The sequence below is a fragment of the Amyelois transitella genome, chromosome 14, assembly GCF_032362555.1.
Source record: "Amyelois transitella isolate CPQ chromosome 14, ilAmyTran1.1, whole genome shotgun sequence".
Taxonomy (NCBI): Eukaryota; Metazoa; Arthropoda; class Insecta; order Lepidoptera; family Pyralidae; genus Amyelois; species Amyelois transitella.
Genome location: NC_083517.1, coordinates 7,730,385 through 7,758,091, shown reverse-complemented (window position 1 = coordinate 7,758,091; position 27,707 = coordinate 7,730,385). Strand labels below are relative to the sequence as shown.

The following is a 27,707-nucleotide window of genomic DNA, read 5'->3' as shown; positions in this document are numbered from 1 at the left end:
TTACCACGTGTATAACAGTCCGGGTGTATAACGTCAATACGTAGCTCATTTAAGTTCGAAATTTGTAACTAAAATACAAAATGTTTTCTTTTCAAAAACTATATTGAAGCCAAGCAGCTAAACCTCACCAAACTTCTACTGTGAACGTCCGTACTCTTCTGAAAGTTAGGCAAATATTTTTAAATTAATTTTGCTTATCTGTTAATCAAATAAATAGTTGATCAAAGATATTAGAGAAAAAAAAACAACGTTTCTTCCCTCTATCGAAGAGGATATCCAGGAGTAAGCTTTATGTTTTCAACTGAGATTGTCAGTGAACCATGTGAACTTTTTTCGGGTCAGGTCGCGGGCAACAGCTAGTTAAGGAATAAATCAATAACAAACTAAAATGATTTCGAATTAATTCTAAAGTTAGGGGGAGTTGCAGTATACACATAAGACCACACCAACAATATGATGAGGGAAGAAAAAAAACTATTTCAACTAAACATAATATTTATTTTTTATAATATTTGAACTTTTGCATTCTAAATATCTACATACATATGCGTTGATATTTACACATGATAAACTTACTGTATTGCAAACAGTATAACATCAACGAATTCGTAACATGAATTTTAAGTACATTCTGACCCAAAGATAACATTCCAACAAGCTTAGTAAAAATAGACTTTAATTTGGATCGGAGATAAATAAATTACTCGATACGATACGCTATGGTCTAAATTGTGTATGTACTTTGTATGTAACATTTATTACACATTCACAAAATAAAGGTGCATGTAAAATTGTGTGCATTGTTAATTATTACGTGGTCGAAATTGAGATTTCGTTACTTTTAGGATACGGCAAATATATATGGATATCCTCAAAACTGTCTAATTTTCTTAAGTGTTGGATAAGTACTACTACATTTAAGTAAATTGTTACAAATCGTAAGTACAAGTGCGTATATACCTTATGGAAGGCTAGCTAGTGATATGCGTTTGCCCATCCATGCAACTACTACGTTGGGTTCATTAATAACTGAATGGAATGTACAGAGCCAGGTGGACAATTATATTACTGCGGTGCGGTCAAAGTCAAATATTATTACGATATCAATCATATATAAGTCAGCTGCCATTTACATTTGAAATTAAAATTGTATCCAGTAATGGATATGAAAGTCAGTCTAACTCCAGGCAAGGACGCTAGTCTCAACAAAATTATAATATAATAGAAAATAAACCAATAACAAAAATATTTTTAAGCAATAAAACTAACCAAGACAACACGTAAGTACCTACACGAATTTCACTATTGAAATTACTTAATAAAAAATTATATAAATGTTTGTTCGATTCACACTATTGATTCCTACGTAATTAAAAAAGTAAAAAAGAAACAGATCCACGTGTGGTTCAGTGGTAAACATCCTACATAATTTACAATTATATACAAAAAAGAAAATGTATCCAAAACCCCTATAGTACAATTTACGTTATCAATAAAATACTGCATTGTTTTTACTTGTACACATCACTTGGACAGTGCGCTCGATCAGATTTAATACTGTATGGACGAATAGTAAACTTTTATATATAACAAAGTTTCATACACACACGATACATAGTAGTGCAAGGCAGAAGCTCGGTGCGACGATTTAATTTTAAATATTTACTCTGCTATAAGTAATACATCTGCAGTGCACAAGATAACATCTGACAATATTGATACTTGATCACAACGCGATTCTTATCGCCGCTGTGAAGATTACTTCAAAAAGCAAAGTCGTTTTTATGCCACTAAGCATCACAGTCCAATAACATAGAATATTAAGTACATTTGTCAATAAATAGTTTCCTTTCATTGTGTCACAGGAATTTCAATAAAATATACATTTCTAGAGTATATAAGCATCCATTTGTTAACAATCAGTCCGAAACCCTTAATTCATATTCATTCATTCAGAAAACTCCCATTCAATGCCACCATTATTACACTGGTTAATTATGTCCTTTGCCACTAGATTATCGCACCACACTCATTCAAGCACAGTTAGTGTTGGCATAGAATGGATGAAACAGTATAGGGAACATTTATAATGTTCAATATTTGAACGCACATTAATTCAAAAAATGTCCCATTATAAAAAACAGTTTTGTAAAGATACAACTACAACGATAAAATGTAACGGCAAGTAAAAACGGCAGTTGCAGATATAATCGTATCTTCATTTCATAAACTATCCCAAAAATAATTATTCACAGTTTATGCCTTATTTATGTTATGCATCACTATGTCCAAACTTACTGATGAATAAGACCAAACAGACTTGTCAGTTATCTCTAATAATGGCTCTAAGTATTACATAAATGTTTTATGAAGCCAGTCAATCGAATCAATCGAATGAATCTTTTTTGTTGGTACTAATGTGCCACAGACTTAGGATTTATATAAATTATAGGAATTCGATGAGGTGAATGCGCGCGCGCTTTTTATTAAATGTTTAGTGTAAATTTTACAATACGCATTTTGTGATAGTTGTGAGCTGAAGAAGAGGTGGTGCTGGTTTAATTTTGGGTGGCTCGGGTTTCAGGACAATCCATCATGATAAGTTTCATCTTTCATGCGAAATAATGCAGTAATCAGCTACGGGATATCCCTCATCCTATTAGCGTGTGCCACCATTTCAACTGCGCGGTCATCATATTCAGCGCGCAGCACAGACCTTGTTTATTGAACGGATAGACCTCGGCATATCGGTGGTGAAGAGATAATGTTTCCTCTGTATGTATCCGTGACAAGAGTTCGATCGTTAGCTGGGACAGCTGCGGGCCGGCGGCGGTCTAGTCGTGCGCCGGCACCGGGTCGGGCAGGAAGGGGTTGGTGCTGCGCTCGAGGCCGGCCAGCGTGGCGGCGCGGCCGGCGCTGGCCAGCGGCGGCGCGCGCGCCACGCGGCCCAGCCAGGCGTCGGGGTGCGGCAGCGCGGCGGCGCGCGGCAGCGGCGACAGCGGCACCGCCTCGCGCGCCGGCAGCGGCTCCTCCGCCAGCGCGCGCAGCCCCAGCGACAGCTGCTGGCACATCGCCGACACGGGGTCCTCCGCCAGGGACGACGTTGTGCTCGCCTGCGATTTGTAATCACTAAGTTAGTCACGACCGACTCAAAAATATTCCGGTAAATCTTTATAAATATTGGCATAAAAAAATCTTTATTTCCCATTTACATACTACTTGAATATTTTACATAAGATAGGTCAGTGTGGTTCTCGGCACTTAAAAATATTGAAGACACTTCATAAGTATCTTTTCTGACACCTTCCACAATGAATATCGTAAAAAGCGACTACTAAAAGACTATATAAGCTTGGGAAAATACATGAATCTCAACTCAATTCCATCTATTAAGCCGATACAGCTGAATGTGGCCGTGGACAACTCAATGAGACAAGTGGAACAGACCAGGCTTTTCGGTTCTATATTATTATTACCTAATTACAAGTATTTTAACGCTTACAATAAACTGCTTATTTTATAAAATTTTGTGTTGACCTAAAATTTACGCATGTAAACAACGGTTGTTCGCCGGAATTCGCCGATATGTTTTTTACAAATAACTATTAAAACTCGCTAACCAGCACCAAGAATAAATCGTTACACACAAAAGTATAAAGCTTTTTTCTTTATGATATTGAAATGAAAGTATTAAAGTATAGTATACCTCAGCCGGGGCGACATCGGGCTGCGCGGCGAGCGGCGCGCGGCCGGCGGGCGACGCCAGGCCGGCGCGCGTGCGCTCCAGGTTGGACGGCAGCTCGCTGATGCGCAGCGACATCTGGCGCTTGAACGGGGAACTGGAACAAAACGTTGCAGGGATCCATTAGGGCAAACTGCATTTCTATTGAAGTTTTTATGTATTTATTTAAGTATTATCGTCATTTGCCGTGTGGTTCCCGGCACCAATAGAAAAAAGAATAGGACCACTCCATCTCTTTCCCATGGATGTCGTAAAAGGCGACTAAGGGGTAGGCTTATAAACTTGGGATTCTTCTTTTAGGCGATGGGCTAGCAACCTGTCACTATTTGAATCTCAATTCTATCTTAAAGCCAAACAGCTAAACGTGGCCTATCAGTCTTCACAAGACTGTTGGCTTTGTCTACCCCGCAAGGGATAAAGACGTCATTAAAAATTTTTTTTTTTAATCTTTATCAAGTTTTGTTCCGCCTACGTTCTAGTTTCCGTAAAAATCATCACCTCAACAAAAAACGTAAACGCCTATAGTAAGTGTTCCGATCGATCAGCCTCTTCTTTTTACTTGACACTAAAAAAATTACTACCTTTTTTTTGAAAAAAAAAGGCGAAAGCTCTTCAACGAAGGCCTGATACATGCCGCTTTTTTTTTAAACGGATTCTGGTATTTTATTGGCCTGACTCAACTTACCTAAATCGCTCAGGGAAGCTAGTAAAAATGTGGCATTGTGTACTAACCTGTTGTTGAGATGCGCGAACCCCCTGAAGGAGCCCTGTCGCTCCAGCAGATGCGGCGCGGCGTGCGGGCGCTCCACCGCGAACGGATTGTGTCCCGCGCGGGGCGCCGGCGCCGGCTGCGGCGCGGCCGCCGGGGGAGACAGCGGCGCCGCGTCCGCTTCAGACACCCGCCGGCTAATTACGCCTGCAAACAAACGACCATTTTTTCTGATCTTGCGGTTCAAACTTGATGTAAAGCTTTGATCTACTGTGTTAAGTTCCTCTGCAGTATTGTGGAAGGCAAAGGGGTTTCACTTCGTGTAATTTTACTTACTTATTCCGTGATATTAATCTCGGCCGGCATCAAGCTTCTTTCCAGAAAGGAGAGGACCAACCCGAGTAAAGTAATATTTTTTTAAGTACTGCTCCAAAACAATTTTTTCAATGGACCGCATGACCGCATGCTGGACATCTTATGTTATGTCAGCATCGTCCATGTGGTCTTTGCTCCGACCTAACTACGATCCGACACGACAATATAAGAACCAACTACATAACAAGTAAAGATCGTTTTGTTTTTGTGTCCGATTTGTATTCAGGAAAACCCATTCATATTGCATAACCTATTTGTAAAATCAGTGAAAGGCAACGCATTCAACCAATTTCGATAATAAAAATAACACCACTCTTTTCCGTCGGGGGTTAATAAAAAAAATATGACATTGAAGAAATACTACTTTTACCGCAAAAAAAGCAATAAATTGTGACTAACGAATCTACTGCGCGTCTTACAAATAATCATAGTATAATAGCCGCCAATGTCCAATTCTCCGATCTTGCAAATTGTTTCGATTGTCCAATAAACAAATGCCTTTGACATTGAGCACAAGTCGGTCACATTTCTATCGCCTGAGACATAATAGAATCTGTGACCTAGACAATCGTCTGGTTGGCAATGTGCCATCTTACGGATAACCTTCAACGTATAGATAAAAACTAGAGTAAATAGCTACCTACTTGGATGCCAAACGTAACGAAAGGGAAATCGTATTGAACGGAAAGAGTTTTATTATGTCAGAAATATTTGCAAGTCTTTTGAATTGCGGCGCGACATGGATCGTAAAAAGAAGTGTGCTCTTTCGTTACTACTTATGACACTTGCTTAGGAACTCTGTGAATTTGGCAGATCCAAACTCACACAAAGCCAACAGTGAGATAATTAATTATATGTCACGTACCGGACTTGCGGAAGGAGCCCTGCCGCGTGAAGGCGTGGCAGGCGGCGTCGATGCTCATGGAGACGGCGCACTCCTTGTCGCGGCGCTGCTTGCGCTCGAGGCAGGCGGCGAACGCGCAGCCCACCGCGTGCGACAGCCGCTCGCCGCTGTCGCGCGCCGCCAGGAACCCGTGGCACATCCAGCGGCGCGTCGTCCCGTCGCGGCAGATGTAACTGCGCACGACAAAATACTCGTTAATAGACAACTTCTTCCTCCTGGGGTTAATCCCGCTCGGGTTGCGGCTTTTGACCACGATCCTGGATTGCGTAAGATTTTAACACGGAGCGTCTCCCGTTTGACCTTCGCTAACTTTGCAGGGGAACCTAACCCATATTGCTGTTGCACTAAGTATACATAAAACCCCAGAGGGGTAGATGGAGACTATACTTTTCAACTTGCTACGATCTTCACGTAGTTATTTTGCTTCATTCACATTCATCACTCTATTGACCGAGTAAGAAAATAATTGGATTTTTTTTTGGAGTCAATCACTTCTGGTACTGTTGTTAACATCTTACCAGCTGTTTCTACAGTGTATTGGGGAAAAAAAATATGCTTCATCAATATAACTCGTCACAATGATATGCAAAGAGAAAATCATAAATTTGTCAATGTTAAACATAGAAATTTCGTCTTTGCTTAAATCTTGTCTCAATCCAAACAACGCGTCGGCGGCCGACGTACTCGTACTAGGCCGACACAAACCGGCCTTGTTGCACATGTGTACATGCCTAACAAATGGGGACACGCGGTTAAAGTAAACAGAGTATCGTGAATTAGATATTTCTTGCGCAATTAATGCTCATATGGATACATATAAATAGTTATTTAGATTAATTTGAATGACAGCCGATGAGGAATAACATCATTAGAAAACTTGCACATTCAGGCAACTGTGTAACTTTGATCATCTACAAAGTTAACTTCCCTACTGAATGGTGAAAAGCAACCAGGGCTCACGCAAGAAGGAAGTAGAAGAATATATATCTATACTAATATTATAAAGCTGAAGAGTTTGTTTTGTTTGTTTGTTTGTTTAAACGCGCTAATCTCAGAAACTACTGAACCGATTTGAATAATTCTTTCACTGTTAGATAGTCTTTTTATCGAGGAAGGCTATAGGCTACATTTTATCCCGGATTTCCTACGGGAAACGTCAACAATGCAGGTGAAAGTTGAATGAGTCGGCCATCTGCGAGCTTTCCACGCGAACGCTACGCAAACCAACAAAGATATAGTAAAACAATGTACTAAAGATGTGAAGTACTCATTTTTTGCCACAAAAAAGTCCGCGAGAGCATATATCTATCTCTTAAGGTTTACTTACAATAACCACTTTTATGTTCATTTTTTAAGATTATTTGTTCATTATAAACATAAGTTATTTTGAAATCAATTTCCTTTAATTCAGTATTAATCCTTATCCAAATAAATATGTTTATTACTTTCGGCTTTTCATGTAGACTAAAATTGCCATCTACAGTATATAAATCAGACGAATAGGTTTTGAGATATAGTCGTTATAAGCAATTTGCAGCGAAACATTTAATATGGCGAACCAGCGTTCTTTCTAATACGCGTGACCGCCTGATGCCCAAAATAACTATTCCACGCGGACGAAGTCGCGGGCACAGCTAGTCTATTATACAGATAGTCCTTTCTAGAATTGTGCGAAATTTATGGGCATAAATTGTAGGCTTAAATATAATGTGTACCTAAAGCCCCGCTCGTGGTTCCTGTCGGGCGCGCAGAAGGACACCTTCTCGATGGTCTGATCCACGATGAGTCCCTTAGTCTCCTCTTCCACCACCCGCAGCCCATCCCCGCTCACGTGCAGCACGGCGCGGACTGGCCTCCGACGAGAATTCTGGAAGATTTACAAATATAGTACACAAACTGGACACTTAAACAAAATAAAATATCTTAAGTAAATACACAGCTTACAGCACTTTTTAAATCCAAAATACGTGTAGCAATACTCTTAATGATGAGTTTTTTGTGTTTTACTACGTAGGTACGAAAAGGCGACTTACAACAATATGATAATAATTCATCCCTCAGTTAACATTATTTCAAGTAATATACTCAGCTCTCAAAATGTATCATTATTCTATTGCCTGGCGCACCCGCATTTATCCAGTTTAAATGTTCAGTATTAGCGATTTTGACATTATTCATAGTTCAATTCAAATTCACAAGTTCTTTTGTAATTGAGCCGCGATGCAAGCTTACAACTTGGTGTATCCATAGTTATTTCGCCAAGACCCATTAGACTAAAATACCTTATTTTATAGGCCACTAATCTACCCACACAACCTTATTTCAATCATTAATTCATTGTCTACTGGAAAGATCGCAACGCCCACAACGTATTGATTACAATTGTCTCTGTTTTATTTGAAAGTAAATAGATACGTACCTATCTACTTATTAGCCATTTCATGCCACAAATATTTTGTAACTACATTAACACCTTCAAACGATATATTCAAATAGCGGTGTTTGACCTACCATTCATACTTATGAATGAAAATTCACAAACAAAATGTCAATATCATGTGTAGCATTGTGATAACGGTGTATATACTTGATGGTCGTTGTAACTTGTGTACTTACACACAAAGTAGCGTGGCGAAGGAATGACGTCACTAACCTTGCATGTAAACCTAATAGAGGTTAAAGTTTTTCAAGAGCGTTACTTGGCAACGCTAATACTAGTGCGTCATGTGCAGAACTGAATTACGGTAGTTGTGATGTCAACGTTTTGAATCCAAGGTGTATTTTTGAAGTGAAAGTAGTAAGTATGCAGGGATCGTGGCAAGTGGAAAGCGTAGAGTCTCTGCAAACCCCTCCGGTAATGGGTCGTGATTTATGTATGTACTGTACATGTGTATGTATGTGTTATTTAAGTACTGACCCTTAAAACCTTGAGCGCCTCCTCACAAACTTGCATGCCCCTGGACTCGAAGACTTCCACGCAGCCCAGGTATTTGACGGGGAAGGTGCACGTGCCGGCGCGGACGGCGGCCTCGTCCGCGTGCCATTGGTGCGGGCGAGCGGACTCGGGCGGCGAGCCCTTGCGCCGGCGGAAGGACTCGCGGAACGACCGCCGCAGCCGCTCCATGCCCGCGCGCGGCGGCGAGAGCGCGGCGCCCGCGCGAGCCCGCCTCAACGAACTTCGGACTGACGATTTCTGAAACACGAAACATTGTCTTGAGCACAGAATAGAATTATTATTATGGTACTGTCGAAATCATTTTTGTGCCCACTGATAATTCGTAAAGATAAGATCAAATAGTGCAATTCGAATTAACACCGGACGGCTGGTTGCCTGACACTAACCTCCTTATAATTTTAACGCACTAGGTGGTTAGGGTCTGAACCCCATATTGCCTCTCTCATACGATATCCACAGGAGATGTGAAATGGTTCGGTACAATTTTACAGTATTTTAATTTACAATATAATAGTTTATATGGAAAAGAAACACAGATAAACAAAAACACTCAGTTCTTCCGCAAAATAATCACCACACAGTAATTTTTAGAAAATTGAATAGAAATTTAATGAACCACTGGAATCATACATATTCTTGTCTTTCTAAATTGCAATAACAGAGGTTATTGATTACTCACATAATAAATTGATTCCTTCAAATAACATTTACCCTAAATGCAAATTAGCAAAATATTTGAATACTTAAACCAATTTACAAATATAATTAGTCATTCAAATGGACTTCACTTCAGTAATCACTTCATTAATAAATTTAAAACTAACTATGAAGAGCAACCGTTCTACAAGACACCTAGTGGTAATTTGATATGATGATAACCAAGTGATAAGATAAGTAGATATATTTACTTATTGTTATTTAAAATACATTATTGCTTAATACAAATTCTTCCATATAATGCAAATAGAACAATTTCAAATTTATATAAATAGAAACACACATAAGTTTAGAGATTAAAAAAAAATACCAACCAAGAAATGAAAATGCAAAAAATTTAAATTTATTGGCGACACAGACCCAAGCACTGGCCTTAATGAAATGTATCACACTTCACTTAAAGCTCCTATGTACTTCAAAGAAAATAGCTTCAACCAAGGCGGTTATTTATAGCAAAGTGTATAATAAAATATGAAAACAAGAGCTAATTATCGATTTATTTTTTATTATATTATAATTTAGGGCGGTTGTAGACGTGCCTTAAATTGACTAGGCAATTGATGTACTTGATGCTCTAGTATTTTAGATAAAAGCGGCAGAATGGAGAAAGAGCGTGGAGGGTTCTGAGGAGAGGGTTGTTTACTACTTTGGCAAGAGGAATAATGAGAACGAACTATTTGTAGGCCGATTCTGCATGTTGATAGGTTAGGTACTCCATTTATTGGATCAGTTAATAAAATAAGCAAGATAAGATGCGGTAATTGGTAGAATTGGTTTAACAATATCTAGAGAAATCAGGCAGGTTCCTCAGACTGAACAACTTTTGCCAAGACACCATTTCCATATGATGGTCCAGGCTTTAAAACAGATTTCATTACAAGGAACATATCTTGTAAAGCGAGTGCAAATTCTAGACTCTTGAATAAAAATGTTCGTACATTCACTTTATTAAAAAAAACAAGTTTAATCTTTACTAATTATAATGAGGTAAAGTTTGTCACTTTGATTGTTTGTTTGTACTGAACCGTACATGAAAATTCCTTCTGCGTTAAAACTTTATCCGTGGGGTTTAAATAGGCTATGTAAGTACCAACCACGGGTGAAGCTGTGGCGGGCCTCCAGTTATGGGAAATGTTGATACCAGGCCTGGACACATCCCGTGACCTAACCAGACAAAATGTTAAGATGAAAGAAGAAGATACCGGTTATCTGCCTGCTAGATGAAACATTATTATTACATTATGAAACTAAAGCGAACAGCATTGTTTTGTTGTGATTAGCTTCCTGCATTATCTGCTTTGAAATCAATAGGAGTAACGTGACGTGTTCGCAAATTAATTTCCTGTGCGTTGAGGCATGCATGCCGCATGATTCACACTGAGCGGAATCAGGCCCATAAGGTAAAATGTACTATATTTTAACTTTTTAAGTTGTTTTATTAACTCTAACTCGAATAACATTCATTAGAATAGCTATTAATTTATGTAAATCATGCAAATAAAATATTTTAATCTATTTTGGTGTAGTTGGGATAATAATATTAGAAAGAAAAATTTGTTTTTCTTGGATGTATTATCAAACTTGCACCTCCATCCCGTTCAGTGTGAATAGACCGCGAGTCCGTGACGTTCGTGAATCATGACACGCCTGGTTGCACAGGCTGAGTACACATTATGCGGATTTTATAAACAAAGCATATGATTATCACAGGAACCGTACTGTACCCTCAACTGTACACAAGTAGTTCCAACTAATGCTATTTTTATTTGTTATGTTTCAAAACGACATGTTTAACGAATAATAACGCCAGCCAGTACTAGTGATAATACAAAACAGAAGAGTAGGGATATTTTACGCCCTCTTGAACCACTATTCTTTATGGGATGTGGGAATAAAATCTCCTCTCGTCACAGATGTACAAGTGGTGTTATGATTTGCCCTTCAATTTATTAATGTATATTTATTTATTAAATTATCTTTTACAGGCACAATAGGTAGTATGTAGGTAAACAATTGGCTTAGGGTATAATATCAAATTCAATGAAATAAAAGAAATCAACTCACGATCACACTATAATAAATAAGCTATTCTACTTGCATTGCAAATATTCTATGCGCAGTATAAGTGTCATTCCAAATAAATATATCTATTTAGGTATTCATTCCCGTGCCACACCTTATAACGGTGTTACTTAAAGATCTCGATTTTCCTAAACGGCTCATCTGAATGATTCACATAATTATATTACCAAATCAAACAGAAATCGAATGCATTGCTAGATCATCAAAATGTAATAAGGGCACTGGAATTAAAACTGCTGGAGATTTAAGTTGAAGATTGAAGTCTGTGAATAATACATATCAATTAAAATTCCGAGGAATTTTGAAAGTTGTCAGCGGAGTCCCTGAATTGACACCTCGATGGAGTAAATAAGAACGCAAACAGAATTGCAGGCAAAAGCTAGTAAATTATATTTAAATGGGGTACCTATATATATTTTTATTATAATTACCAATTGTACAAAAAATATACTTAAATAAAACATAAAATTACTAGTTTATAATAGAGTGACCATTGTTAGTTTAAATAACGGACTTTTGACGATAAAAATTTTAGGGCAAGAAAAAAGACTTTACATTCATAAAATAATCATGAAGCTAATTATGATAGGTACCTAATGTATAATAGATTATGGATTAAATGACAGCATGTAACATCTAAATCTCCGTGAAATTGCCTATTATTGTAGTGTTAACCTCACACATCACATAATTTTAATAATAATCAACGGCTTCCTATCTGAGTAGGAAGCCGTTGATTATTTGATATAATTTCGATAAATATGTAGGGAACCCTAATCACATTATAGTAATGCTTCCAGAAGAGGATCATGATCGAGTACCTATGAAAAAAAAAATTGACGCTAGCTAGCTTGCGTCAACCGAGATAATGGTTATTCATTGATTCAGTGTTTATGCAATATTGAATACTTAAATAATTGAGCATTGTAGTTAAATAAGTATCGCACCATTTTTAGGTCTGTGGCAGCGTTTTGTGCGGCTTGGGCACGATCCAGAGGCTCGTGAGGTGACGAGCCTTGATTTCCCATGATGAAATCCGAATTAGGCACTAATAGAAAACACTACACTCACTAAACAATAATTACTCACTGTTCCACGTCAAAACACTGAGTATATCTGTCACGATTGAATTTAAGCATAACGTCCGTTGCACAATTTCATTCATGTCCCACAACTTCACGAGTACGCATTGCCCAATACTAGCGTATTTGTCCTATCCTGATATACACGTTACGTACACTATCCGTAATACAATAAGATAATAATTTCGACAATGTTGAAACTCAACAAACATGACAAAGCTCAGAATAAATAATTTTGTTCCTCTTAATGAAACAACCTTGGAGAATTGCGTATAAAAACATATACCTAAATTAAATTACTTGTTCATCAGCTTCAAACAATGAGGAAAATCAAAAATCTGTGGCATATTTGGACATATAATTTTGTGATGCTGATGTGATCGAAACATTTCGTGTGAATTGTTTGTTAAGAATATTTTATAAAACAGGGGTCAACTTTTCCCACAAACGATGAATAAACTCGGAGAGGCGCAATGAACCCGGCACCCGGCCCGAGGGGGGAGAGAGGTTAGATAGGTAGCTGGGAACGAACGACGATGCCAGCTGTACGTTATTTTTTCCCACAGCATTGTTCTTTGGACCGTATCGTTTAACGATTCACAAAAGTGACTCAATTTTTTGAAATTTTCACCCACGCTTTTAAATTTTTCAGAAAAACATGAAACACAACACTACATTTTGACTAGATTTAAGTGAAGGAATGTAGAAGTTTTAGCACGGGATGCGCGCGCGCCGCGCTTGAAGCGAACAACTGTCGTACTGACTGGGGCCTGTGGCATGCGACGTGAATCGCACAAACCCTGCACGGTGCGGAGTCCCCGTCTCGTCCCGTACCTCGCCCCGCGTCCGACCGGTCCTTTGCATTGTCAAGATTGACGACTGGTGAGATCATCAGTAGAGCAACAGACCTTTAAGCTTTACAATTTAAACTTGATTTTAAGCCTTAATGTGAACATATTTATTTTAGGAAAAAACCTATTCTTCGAAATAAATTTAAAGGTAATGTATATATATCATATCATATCACATGGTATTTTGCTATAGATTGTTATCATTTAGGTACAGGGCTAAAACTATTTGTTATCCGTCTTTGACCTTGGACCATAAAATTGTTGTAGTTAAATAAAAATATTTTTTTGAGAAATAAACAGATTTAAAGGCATCTGCATCACATACAACATCTGGATCCGCACGTGCGAGCTAAAAGAAACCCGGAGGCAGGTGCAAAATGAGCTAACTTATTCGCTTGCACACATGCTTTCTTTTGATCCAAAGTACATACTTCGATTATGATACTACGAGTACTTCTAATGAATATATCTCTTGATTATTTATTTTTAATATTGGAAATATTTACATCTTTTAAGATACTAAATGAAAAAAAAAATAATAAAGGCGTGACGACAGCATCGTCTCTGTGGAAGGGTTTCCTTTAGAAATACTATCCCCTCCTCTGGCTGGCTTTGGCTGGCCGACCAGAGTGGAATCACAAGAGCAGATCCAATACTTCAGGATGGAAGTGTTGCACGTAATGGCGTAAAAGTGGGAAAACCAGCACGGGCTCATACCTCTGTGCTCGTGTAACCGAGGCTGCACCTTTCGGCATCTTATACTGCTTATAACGTGTTGAGCTTGATGGCTTATTAGGGTGCCCACAGGCTGGTGTATTGCCAATGGAATGCCAATTCACCATCTGCCTGTTCAGAATTATGTGAGAGATTTTTGAAGCTATGTCAGTCAGAGAATCTTACTCAATAGCTCAGCACTCCGATCCACTAGCATCCCATCCGCATGACCCAGACTAAGTAAATCCCTCCCTGGCAATAGTTTGCCAGCTGTGGAGGGCTGTCCCTTGATGAACCATATCCCAATGGTTCATGAAGGGACAGATCTCCATAGATGCAGCCATCTCACTTTAGAACTGGCTTCGGCGCCATGAACGCCTTCTAACGACCCCCTATGGGCCCGTGCACATTTTACATGAACCAACATAATAATTTTATATTGCATCAAATTGCAAAAATTCATAATAATTAACAAAAAGAAACATTTAATTGTACCAACATAAATAATAAACTACCAGCTGATGTTGTCTGTTACGAAAACTTAAAATTTTGATTTAAAATATCCCGCTAATCTAGTGAAGTTGTTAACCTACATAAATAAGTATCTTCCAAATTTTTTGAGGTGAAAGTTCGGCATAGTTGGGAATGTCTCGTGTTAACTTAGCCTCGTAAAAAAGTTTTTGAAAAACCTGATCTTCATAAAGTGAAAAAAAAAGACTAAAGTAAATAATTGAGAATTTCTAAACCAAAAATGTTAAGAATCTAAGTATGATACAACAAACAATTATCAAAAAAACATCGCCTACATGTATAAAAATGTGGCCTATTTTCACGTCACCTCGGTGAACTCATTCCAAGGTGAACAAAGTAGGCACTCTAAAATTAAATCAGGCAGAACTAAAAAGTATACTATGTTTACCCTGGGGTAGTATAATAGGTGCAGGTGCACAGTTACATATTATATGGTTTTTTTTTTAATATAATAAACCAATGTCAAGTATATTAGATAAAAGGAGTCATTATATAAAAGACGTCATTAATTCTGATTAGAATGGAATTCCACATTCACGTTTAAATAAACTACATAATGTGATAGTCTGCGAGAGACAGAATATGACTCGATTCAGTTAGTATGAGTCACCAAAACCTCATTGACATGGATAATAACTACGGATGCAAGGACGCCAATGTATGTTTTTTCTTTAACGATGCAACAAATACGTAACGATTGATGAAGACTGATTTACACAAATATACGAGCTACCTGGGGGATGTCGCTAGGATGGTTGAATGCGAGGTATTTGGAATGAATACCTCTTCCCGCGACAAAGCGGCACGGGGATAAATTTTGATCACAGAAGTTTAAATACAAATTACTAACCATTTAGAATCTTACGAATGGATATCCGTAAGTTTATGGAATTTGAATATGAAAAAATGTGTACGTAAGAGTATTATCTCACGTACTTACACATTTTTTCATCAATTCATCTCTCGTTAGGTATCCTTAAAAGTTTTTAAACTCGCGGTTCTTATTTTTTTCCGGAGACATATACATACATTAAATCACGCCATCAAGATTTAGACACTTACCCACCCCTCTGGGAAAGAGGCTTGATTTTATGAGTACGTATGTATAAAATTAAATGGCAAAGACTATCCCACTTGCCACTAACGGAGATGCAGATCCCATGGACAATTTTGACGTTGAATGTGTTCTGTCCTTGTGTGTCGTATCCCTTTTGCCGCTACAAAATGACATTTCGGAAAGACTATAACATTTTTAATCAGTTCGTTATGAATCTCATTTCCTAAATAACCGAAAATCTACGAGCAAAAACAATCGTAATTGAGTACAGTGACACCAATGTTGGCCACCGTAAAATTGTGCCATACTATTGTCAGCACTGTGCCGACTTCCGCCGGACAGTTATACCTACTGCCAGGCAGATACTGTTAACAATTCTCATAAAAAAAAAAAACTGGAAATTTCAGAGCACTTCAGCTTCAGATTGCATTGCAGTTAGTAGATACTCAGCACTTTACGAATTTGTGGAATTTCACAAATTTATATTACATATATAGAATGGATTAAGGCAAAATAGTCAGTAATATGTCCTGTCTTGGGTCTGGGAGAGATTTCTTTAGAAATAAGCAGAACCTTTGTACTATTGTTTCTTGTGTTTATCATTCATTTATTTTATGTGTTTATGAATTGTTTAACACTTAAATAATTGCTTATTGTTCCTCTTCCACTTTGTTAGAACCCGACAGTGTAATGCCTGATACTCCCTCTACTGTCAGTCACAGAAGAGACCCCAGTCAGGAAGAACAAATCCAAGATGATGTGTCAATATGCAGTTCCGAAAGAACTTTGAGACAACTTTATTTTGCAACGGAAAATTTAAAATAACCTTGCTGAATCTAGAAATCAATAAGGAGACTAACTTCTATAGAATGTACTGTGATTAAAATTTATTTTTAACATTACAAAATCAATATCGTTGGAGCGAACGGTAAATGACTAAGTAACATCAGCGTATATGGTGGTAACAGGGGTTGCCAACCTGAAACATGATGTGTCTACGTGTTTTGCACTACAAAACACAAAAAAAACCTTGTATGTTTTTTTTATCACTTTCTCTTCTTTTCAGCAAACCCTACCATTTTATACCCATATATATATATATATATATATAGCTCAGCTGATGATTTCCTTTTGAATCGAATGTTAGCGAAAAAACTGTTTTCATGTTGTCTCTTTACATGGGTATAAAATGGTAGGGTTTGTATATAAATAAATATATATATATATATATATATATATATATATATATATATATATATATATATATATATATATATATATATATATATATATATATATATATATATATATATATATATATATACATGGGTATAAAATGGTAGGGTTTGTATATAAATAAATATATATATATATATATTTATTTATATACAAACCCTACCATTTTATACCCATGTAAAGAGACAACATGAAAACAGTTTTTTCGCTAACATTCGATTCAAAAGGAAATCATCAGCTGAGCAAGTAGGTATATACTCGTAGAAAATTGCCTGAGAAATTACCATAAGAATGTTAGCTTTAAATGTTGCCAACCACTGTTCGAAGAAATAAAAATAATTTATTGTTTTTTATAACGGCTACAAGACTATCTCTGGCCAAGGTTGACAAATTCGAACACCAGTTTGCATGATAAGTGAGCGTTACTGACCGTTTTACTGTATAGTTACTGAGGTTCACAGAATTGTGGTCACGTCCGCTACACAGCGGATGTCATGGACGTGTGACCAGATTCGCAAGCAGTCTTCAGAAACCATTACAGCACCAGTTGAAGAACTTCTTTACAATAGAACGCATTCAAAGTGAACTGTTTAAAAAACAAATAATAACGTTATCTGAAAAATATTGTTGACTGAAAAGTTAAAATAGATCTCCTTATTGAGAATTAAATAATATAAGGGCTATTTACCATTGCGACTTCGAATCAAATTGTAACAAAACGGCGCAATACGGGGACGAAGCCATGACAGCTTGGACGATGTTTAGTTGGCGAAGGTTGTACAACGGAAGGGTTGGAGAGACCGGCGAGGAGTCGAGGGTGGAGCTGCCAGCGGACACGAGGCAGCTCGTGTACAACGTGTACGTGTACTTCAGCAGACGACCCGGTCGGAGCTCCAAGGCGGCGCTCACCAAGACGGCCAGGGCCACCATGCTCCCGAGAGACATAGTGGCGGACATTATCCGAGACAAATACCGTGAGTGAATCAGAAAGAACTGGTCGTGATTAGCACAATGAGTGATTCGGTAATTAAATTATCCGAAGACGTAGATTACTTTGCAATCACATTGTAATTGTGTTATCTTGTAGAAGTATTTATGGCACGGTGTCGCTAAACTAGGGTTAGTATACATAGAATTTAAGTTGTACATTGATACTTAAAAGTAATAACTGATCTCATTTATCGTAATTTATTTTTTTGTAAAATATTATGCGTATATCTTTTTATATACATCCAATAAAACGAACAAGGCTCTTTGTGACTTCAATCTTTAATTATATAAAAGTATGCAACTGTGAATTAACGCAAACTAAATTTTTTTTTCTGACATTTCGACTTGAACGACCGTGGTCACAGAATGACATCTATTCCGTTTGCTTGCATTAATAATCGTGCAACGCGAACGCCTTAAATATTAATTAAATTTAAGGTGTTATATTGCACTTTATGATTAAGGGATAGTTTGTAGTCTCGATATCGTTTTTGAATTCATAAGTTGTTAAACTGGTTTTACATTAAAGTTTACAAGGTTCTTTAAAACTTCCTCAGTTCTATAGTGTTTACTATATAAAAAGTCTTAACGCAATGCAGTAACAATAATAAAGCCCTAATAAAAAAACTAACACCAAAGTAAAGCAAACTACTACTCTTACGGTGAGAGAAAACATCGTGGGGCAACCTGCACATTCAGGCAACTGGATGTGTAACCATATGATCCAATACGGATTAGGTTGTCCTGAAAAGGTTAAGGAGGTCTTACGTTAGTCGCTTCGTCTAAACACCTGACTTACCCATCCAGGATCCATGGTCAAGACCTTACCCCGAGCTCTTCTCTAGAGTGGTGAGGATGCAAACGGGACTATAGCCAGGAAGAAGGAGAATACTAACAACAAAGCTTTTAAACTAATAAACTAAATTGTATAAGGGAATGAACGGAACGGAAACGGTGACAGGCAACAATCATCTACATCCCAGCCTTAAGAATTGTGGCATATGTTTCTAGGGAAGTACCTGGTGTGGTAAGTTTAAACATACCCATGGGAATTGGGACCCAGGGTTTTACACGTACGAAGTCGCGGACATTACTTAGCTACTTTTACATAATCCATAATTTATTAATTCTTATTCTAAATAAATGGCTTAATAAAATAAATCTAGCGTTAAATTGCACGTTAAAATTTTACCTTTGCAAAGTACCTATGTAAATTATGGTAAAAATGGATGAGAAGATACTTTGAATCTTAAATTTGAAATAAAACAGAACAGACGAAACGATATTGTTTTTCTTCTTACGTACCTCTTTATTTTTTTGTGATTTTTTTTTTTTTGATAAAAGCAATGATTAACATTTTTATCCTAAGTAGGCAGAATTTGATAACGGTACGAGTCCGAAAACAGTTTTCTTATTTAACAGATTCGCGTGGAACTTTGGAGCTCCCTTCAATACGTGAACTCGGCACATAAATAGTGATAAAATTATTATCAATAGTTCCATTATGGAACTGTACCATAGTACTATAGCGTCAACGAATGTATTAAACACCCTTTTAAAAAAATACCTGCAGACTTACTGTGCGTAAGTATTATAAAATGTTAAAGCAATAACTTCTATACTCACCCAAATTACGAAATATAGCAGTGTAAAGCTGAGAAGGGATAGGGAAGGAACTTTGGCACCATATCAACTCAAATGAGTTTGATATCGAAGAAATCGTTATTAGACAAAACACGTCCGAGAATGGATTCACTTTGAAAATGATGAACGTCAACAATGCACTTTTACTGTATCAACAAGTGTTACGACCTAAAATTAATCAAGCTGTGGATAACATGCCAACTTGGTAGAGGAATCGCGAACCAAACGTCGCTAATTACCGCACTGCACTGACTATTTCAGGCGTGCAAACGTGAAATACCAACACACTCTGATTCACACCAGTTGAAAGTTTCGACACTCTGTGATTGTTCAAGGCCAGGAACGATGATCTTTCGAGTATTAGGATGAATGAATTGACAAGAAAACAGTGAGAAACACTTGATATAATCATTGACACAATACATTTGCAACTGTTCATTAGATGATGCAGCGAAGTGTTTATCGTATGGGTTTATATATTTGGTTTGTCAACATAAAAATAAACTAGATTATACATAAATTCAAGTGGACCCTCATTTAGTATTTATTGCACAGTAATTAATACGGAACTATGTCTGTGATATATCCTAGCTCAGGGAAAAAGTTACTGATTTCTACAAATCACACAACAGCTAGATATTATCATTTCTTTTTCATTTCAGACAATTAACACCGCCTTTAAACTTTTTCAGCAGATCAGATAGTATATATACATAACTGTAAACAATGAGAATAAGCACATCACTAGTTTATAATATTTTTTTATAGCTCTTACTTTCGATATGTAGCTATATTTAGTAATCGCATTTTGCAAGTAGTGGGAAGGTGAAGAGTGGGTGCCGTTTTCTTCATTTCATGCCTACCCATTGTGAAATCTTTGTCAGTCGCTCTCACAGTTCACAAGTAAGAAATTATTGTCGTTTGTTAAAAATAACATGAGGTTAAATAGAAACTCCGTAAAAGAAAGTAGAAGTCACATGGGAATTGGAAGTAACAACATTGGTCGGCTTAGGTACGAACTGTTTATTTCACAAATTAGATGAGTAACAAAAAGGTGGGCGACGTTAATGAGTTAGTATATTATAGCGGCTGTACATTCTCGCACGAGAATTGTTACGAGAGGGCGACCCTGTTCATTCTCGACTCATACAGTAACGATTACGACGAGCGATGGCGAGGAGATGGACACTTTGCAAGTCACGGCAGCTGTAGCGCTTTTAAAAAGATTTAAAATATACATACATACATATAATACATAAGCATGATTTTATCACGCTTTTTTCCCGGAGGGATAGGCAGAGACTACATCTTTCTACTTGCTATGGCAAGAAGTATGCAGAGATTGTGATCTCTGCATACTTCTTTGCTTCATCCACATTCATAACTCTCTTGATGCAAGGCGGTTTTGGATACTCTTGACCTGACCCTTTGCCAGGACGTCCTTAATTTCATCAAGATATGTTTACCTTGGCCTCCCCACTCCGACTTTTCCTCTCCTTGTATATTTGCTTAGTCAATCTTCTTTCAATATGGACATAAACGGAAGAGGTGGTTAACAACTGTGACTGTGTAGCAATTGCAACATCAGATTGCAATCCAATTGTGGTGTGGGAAAACATTATTGGAATATCTGCTCATTTAGGCAACTGGATGTGTATACATGATCAAAAATGTTAAGTTCGTCAGTAAGATTGCCATGGATGAGTCAACATCATGCGTGAGTAGGTATCTCAACCACTGAAGAGAGCTGGTTTAACTAACAAGGATCATCCAAGAGTTAACCACAATACTGGAGACTCCAAGGTTACGTGTTGAAAATGAAGCAGCGATTCAATCAACCCACTTTCCTGAGTTCTAAATTCAAACTAAACATATTAGAATACACACTACTTTTATGTGTGAAAACTAGTGGCAGAATTTTTTTTTAACAATAGAATCTATCGGCACTGAAAATGAAGTGGCTGTCATTTTAACTAAAGCCTTGCCATGGGCTGCTTCCTCTTCTCTCTGTCGAGCCTTAGGAATTTTTGATTTAGCTTTCCATACATACATATGGTCACGTCTATATCCCATCCCTTCCGGGGTAGACAGAGCCAACAGTCTTGAAAAGACTGGATGGCCACATTCAGCTATTTAACTTAATGATAGAATTGAGATTCAAATAGTGACAGGTTGCTAGCTCATCGCCTAAAAAAGAATCCCAAGGTTGTAAGCCTATCCCTTAGTCGCCTTTTACGACATCCATGGGAAAGAGATGGAGTGGTCCTATTCTTTTTTGTATTGGTGCCAGGAACCACACGACACTTTAGCTTTCCATTAATCAAAAATTCCTTTAATTTAAATAGGTCAGATTTAGGAAAAAAATATGAAAATTGATATAGATATGTTGAATTAGTGTCAAATGTAAATCCTACAATTAATAAAATAATAATTGTTTCATCAGCTTCAAGATGCAGTTTTATTTAAAACATCTGTTATATTATTTGTCTATTTTCTTCCAGGAAGAGAATTTCTTCTAGTTTCAGGGTGCATTGGTTGTGCCATTGATTCAGATCTTGAAATACAATTAGGAAAATACATAAATTATTAAATTCGTTAATTATATTATTTAACGTAAAGTTATGATAAATGTCAAAGTTGAGTATAAAAAGCACAGCTGTCAGATGGGTTTCTCATAAGATTCCTATATGATTTCTCAATAATAATATTTAATATTCTTGTACTTACCAGTCATAAAAGTCCGGCGAAAACAATTCTCTACAGGAACATTATGTAAGTAAAGATAATTTTTTAAATGGTATCTCACTTGGTTTCCGATACTTTAGTGTACTAGTAGATATGGTATCTCTCTATTTATGACTTATACAGTTTTTTTGTTTAAAGTATCAATATTCTCCATTTATATTTCTAATGGTAAGTATTTGGCAAACTTAAGAGCGATATTTTAGCACAACCCACCGAGATTCCACCACGCACTGCCTATTTGCCTTATTTATAGCTAGCAGTGTAAAAGCTCCGAGAATCAATGTAATACATAATAATGACAAGTTAGATATTTATATACATTGTGTTGCGAACTTGTGTTTGTTAGAACAAATCACAAAACTGCGAAAATCAATTGATGTGTATTTTTTCGATTCTGATTTTTCCAAAAATTTACCTACTAGGTAATTTTGTTGAAACGAAACTGACAGCACGAACAAATTTAAATGAAATGTGTCACTGTCCCTTATGGATGAAATAGACAGTGGCAGAGACGGCGCAAAATCCCAAGTGCAAGGTGATTCAATTCAATTTTCGTAAGCATTCTTCATTTAGACATTATGATTGAGGCTTTTTCTATGACTAGTTGTGCCCGCAACTTCGTCTGCGTGGTATAGTTATTTTGGGCATAAAGCTCTCAAGGATGAATAATTTTCCCCGATTTTTTCACATATTCTCTTATTTCTTTGCTCCTTATAGTTGCAGCGTGATGTTATATAGCCTAAAGCTTTCCTTAATAAATGGTCTATTCAACGCAAAATTAAATTTTTTACAATTCGAACCTGTAGTTCCTGAGATTAGCGCAATTCAAACAAATAAACTCTTCAGTTTTGTAATACTAGTATAGATGACAGATGGACATGAACTGTCTCTGTCACTCGCTGTCACAAAATCTCAGATATATCAGAAATCGAAACGAACGAATCTTGCTTCTTTTTATTAATAAAATTTCCTTCTTTTGATTGATTTAGTAAGAATAAGACATAATTTAATTGTGTGAAATGCCAGAAAGTATCAATTTAATTCAATGCTACAACCGCGGTTGCGGTAAACAGTTTGATCCCAAAAATAATGATAAAGGTAAAGAAATTTCTAGATTTATCGTTCATGTTCCCCCTTTCTTTCCATTTGCTTAAATTTTATAAATACTGCATATTTTTATCAGATGAATGCTGCCACCACCCGGGCTCCCCCGTCTTCCACGATGCTTACAAGGGGTGGTCTTGTTGCAATAAGAAGAGTGTGGATTTTACAGAGTTTTTAAATATTAAAGGCTGTACATTATCCAAACATTCAAATGTGGTAGGTCTCCTATCTTTAAGTTTGTTGTTTAAGGTAGTTGCTTTCTCAATCTATCAGAATTCTTGGTCATAAAGTTATTAAACAGTATTTTAAGTAGGTATAATGCCTAATGGACATTGGCTTTATGATTGCTTATAAACTTAGTACTTACCTAATATAATCAATCAATCATGGTAGGTACTTTTACTGAGTGTACCCCTATTGTCCTCTTTTATGTAATGGTTGAAAGTTTTATTGTTTTAATTATATAGAAACCGCCAGAGCCAGAAAAGAAAGCATTGGACAAAGATCTGCAAGAGAAGGAAGTGATTGTAGTTCGAGCGCCAGTAGCACCCCAGTTACCCAGGCCACCGTTTGAGTCCCCCCTGGTTGAGCTAGATGCAAGGATTGCAGACTCTTTGAAAGAAATGGTTCAAAAAACCAAACAAAAAGAAGCCTCTGCTGATGATGGGTAATATTTTATTTTTTTTGGTTATGTTTTTTCAGTTAATTGGCAATGTTCTAGAAATTATAGAGTGTACTTACTTGAATAACTAGTAAAAGTTTGGTTAGTTTGGGATATATCATTTCAGTTATTTATTAATTACTATTCTTATTTCATACAAGCTTCTTAGCCAAAACAGAAAACTATTCTCTACCCAAAGGATTTGAACAGAATGTATATTATCTTATTATTCTAATTATAGCACTATATCTGTGGGCACAACATGTAAAAATGGTGGTTGTAATGTATCCTATGAGGGTCCTCAGTCAAATGATTCAGTGTGCACCTACCACCCCGGCTGCCCGATATTCCATGAGGGTCTCAAGTTCTGGTCCTGCTGTCAGAAAAGAACCACTGACTTCAACACCTTCCTTAATCAGCCGGGATGTACTACTGGTTATCACAAATGGACTAAAGAGGTAATTTCATGTGATAAGATGAAACTTATTAAGGCCATAAAAAGATAAAGTTGTTTTCATTCTAATTGGTTTATAAACAACAACAATGGGAAATCTTTTTTGAAGGCGGTTAAAAGTCATCCTCCCCCTCCACTTTTTCTTTCAAATCCCAACTAATATAATAAAGAAAAGATTTGTAATTTTGTATATTTTTGGTAAAAAAAAAACTAAAAAAGTGCTGGACCAGTTTTGACGAAATTTGAACAAAACACAAATAGGAAACAGTCTTTTTGCTTGAAATTTCCACAGGAACCGGAGAAATGGTTATTTATTTTAGATTCTTATAACTTTCAGAGCACTGCAGCCGGAACAGTGAAATGTCGCTGGGATTGGCACCAAACGCCTGAGCACGTGATTGTCAGTGTGTACGCCAAGAAGTACGACCCTATCTCCAGCTTCGTCAAGCTGAACCCTATCCGGTTGAACACCAAGCTGGTTTTTAAGGAAGAAGGCGATGCAGTCTTTGAAATAGATCTGGAATTGAGAGGAGTGAGTAAACTATTTATTTAAACATATATAAATCTATATCCCTTGCAGGGTAGACAGAGTCAACAGCCTTGAAAAGAGTAAAAGGCCATGTTCAGCTGTTTAGCTCAATGATAGAATTGTGATTCAAATAGTGAAACGGTGCTAACCCATCGCCTAAAACATGAATCCCAAGTTTATAAGCCAATCCCTTAGTCGCCTTTTACGACATCCATGGGTAAGGGATGGAGTAGTCCTATTATTTTTTCTTTTGGTGCCGTGCCACATGGCACATTTATTTAAACTCTTTCTATTCCTGATTCTAAGTATTTTCAGATTTTGCTTAGAAATTGAAGTTTAACCAGTTTTTGCTCTCGGTTTTCAAAGCTTGTCTGACTTTGCTTGTCTTTAGGATTCTTCTTTGGCCATTTATTTACGTCCTTTTACATGTACAGAAAGATATTTAGTTATTCTGTTTTACTCAAGAATAAAACTAACAAAGCATGCATGGTCTGCCAATAATAAACTGACATTACAGTTTTTGACAGTCTATTTATATTTCTGTTCAAATAAAGTATAATGTAGTAGTATTTTTAATACCTGACATATTTTTAATTTTTTTATTTAGTGTTTATTCAGGTTGCCTCCTCCCTAGAGAGGGCTCAGGGTTAGGTCAAGAATTAAACATGGTCTTGAAGTAGCTTAGTCAGGTAACTTACGAAGCAACTTCCATCTAAACTCACTGAGCCAGTAAATAGATAAAACTCTTTATTGCACCATAAGAGTAAAACATACAAAACAGACAGAGATGGTACAAAGGCGGACTCACCTATATCGCTCATGTATTTCTTTCAACCTTTGGGTGAAAGGAAACCAAACAGGAGATTGACGTTGGCGCAGAGCAAGATAAATTAATGTTTAAACTTGATACAATGCAGACAGAATATATACCTATATGAAACATATAAATGCATTATAATAACATATACTTAGGATATACGAATACGAATCTAATAATATGATTCTAAACCAGATTGAAATAGAGTGGTCCAATTAGAATAGAATAGGATTTGTATGTATCACATGTTGTAAATACATGGTTTGTTTTACATCATAATGTTTTGTTTCATCATAAAATCTGTTTTCGGCTTTTAGATAATAAGTGTAGAACAGAGCAGTGCATCCATGACACCGTCTAAAGTGGAAATCAAATTAAAGAAAGCAGAGCCCGGCGCGTGGAGCAAACTCGACTTTCCGAGGTCGGAGCCGAAAAAGGAGGAATCTGACAACAAGCCGCAGATACAGTCGCAAGACGATGATTCCGTGGATCTCTCAGCGGTTGAAGCCATCGGAAAAGTTCATGTTACAAATTGAAGATAATAAATATTTATTTCTGTTCAAATAGAAAATGTATAACTTTTGTACAATTTTTTAAAGCACTATATTTCTTGTTGTTGTGCAACAGTATTGTCTATAACAGACAGGGTGTAGTGATAACGTACACTATGATTATGCAAATAAAATGTGCTTTTCACAATGTTTAATGTTTTTATTTTCAAACTTTAAACACAGGTTCACAACTGTGTTATACGACAGTGGTAATTTATTTCAAAAATCAAAATAGTTATTTTAGAAATGATAAAAATGTTAAGGTGTCATTGCAACAGCAAATACAGTAATAACGGTTTGTTCCAATATTTCCATTTTCTTGCACTTGTTTCTATTTACTTAAATAAATGCTTAATAACAAAAAACTTAAGAGTACCTCAGGTAAGGTACTTTAATAATAGTTACACATTTAATTAAATGACTAGTTATTAATAAAACTATATACAACTTTACAATGACTAGATCTCTTGACTAATTTCATTCTACGTCTCAATAATATCCATAAAGAAGCTATGCTTGACTTGATATGTGAGTATTAGGATGTTTAATGTCTATTTTTATAAAAGGGATGATATAATCGTATAGCAAATTGGGCAGTGAATGTGAAGTTAATGCCGTAAAACCTTACTATTTAGCAATTAACATCTAAAAATTTTATAACTACAAAATTTACAAGTATTAAGGGTTTATGCACTGTATGATGATTGGGCTAGTAACCTGTTATTATTTGAATATGAGAATCTTTATGCCATCCAGCTGAACGTGGCCTTCAGATTTTCTAGAGTGGTGGCTCTATCCACCCCGTACGTCGGATCAAAGTAGGTTTTATTGCTAGATGTGTTATTTTTATGTGCATTTAAGGTAAAACTACCGCTGACGATCTATGTAAAGCTTCAAGCTTTTCGGTGTTGAAATCTTCTAGATTATTTGTTTTGAACCTATTCGACTAGGTATTTATTACTCGGTAATAAAAGTTGAATCTCTTTGGAAATGACTAAGTTACAACAGTTATAATATCACTTCACAAGATCGCAGTTGAGTCTTTTTCCTCCTGGTGTTAGTCCCGGTTTCGTTTTTCCTTTCTGGGGAGGAGCCTATGGTGCGCCTATCTTCACGATCCTGGATTGGGTTAGTCATGTTTTGACATGCGTGAAAATTGACAACCTTTTGGCATAAGGGACCCATGGCTCTACTAAACCTTGGCGGAACAAGAGAAGAGGTGCGCTGCTGTCGCTTTTTTTTCTCTTAAAACGTAA

General features: G+C 36.7%; 2 protein-coding genes across 8 annotated transcripts; one reads left to right on the top strand and one right to left on the bottom strand.

Annotated features, from left to right (window-relative positions):
- Positions 1 to 477: 477 nt before the first annotated feature.
- LOC106132267 (protein numb) lies at positions 478 to 23,934 on the bottom strand. 7 transcript variants are annotated; one of them, XM_060947879.1, is made up of 8 exons: positions 13,203 to 13,310; positions 12,433 to 12,724; positions 8,648 to 8,923; positions 7,446 to 7,597; positions 5,692 to 5,903; positions 4,475 to 4,658; positions 3,707 to 3,839; positions 478 to 3,113 (listed from the first exon to the last, which is right to left on the bottom strand). In XM_060947879.1, exons 2-8 carry the CDS (start codon positions 12,511 to 12,513, stop codon positions 2,835 to 2,837), a joined length of 1,317 nt encoding a protein of 438 aa, XP_060803862.1. In that variant the 5' UTR covers positions 12,514 to 12,724; positions 13,203 to 13,310; the 3' UTR covers positions 478 to 2,834. The 7 variants fall into 7 exon arrangements, with proteins under 7 accessions (XP_060803862.1, XP_060803867.1, XP_060803864.1 ...); XM_060947884.1 differs by lacking the exons at positions 12,433 to 12,724; positions 13,203 to 13,310 and adding an exon at positions 23,807 to 23,934; XM_060947881.1 differs by lacking the exons at positions 12,433 to 12,724; positions 13,203 to 13,310 and adding an exon at positions 22,318 to 22,793.
- LOC106132315 (cysteine and histidine-rich domain-containing protein morgana) lies at positions 23,230 to 26,600 on the top strand. Its single transcript, XM_013331681.2, has 6 exons — positions 23,230 to 23,433; positions 23,519 to 23,655; positions 23,907 to 24,106; positions 24,342 to 24,558; positions 24,892 to 25,086; positions 26,218 to 26,600. Exons 1-6 carry the CDS (start codon positions 23,355 to 23,357, stop codon positions 26,434 to 26,436), a joined length of 1,047 nt encoding a protein of 348 aa, XP_013187135.1. The 5' UTR covers positions 23,230 to 23,354; the 3' UTR covers positions 26,437 to 26,600.
- The last annotated feature ends 1,107 nt before the right edge of the window (positions 26,601 to 27,707 follow it).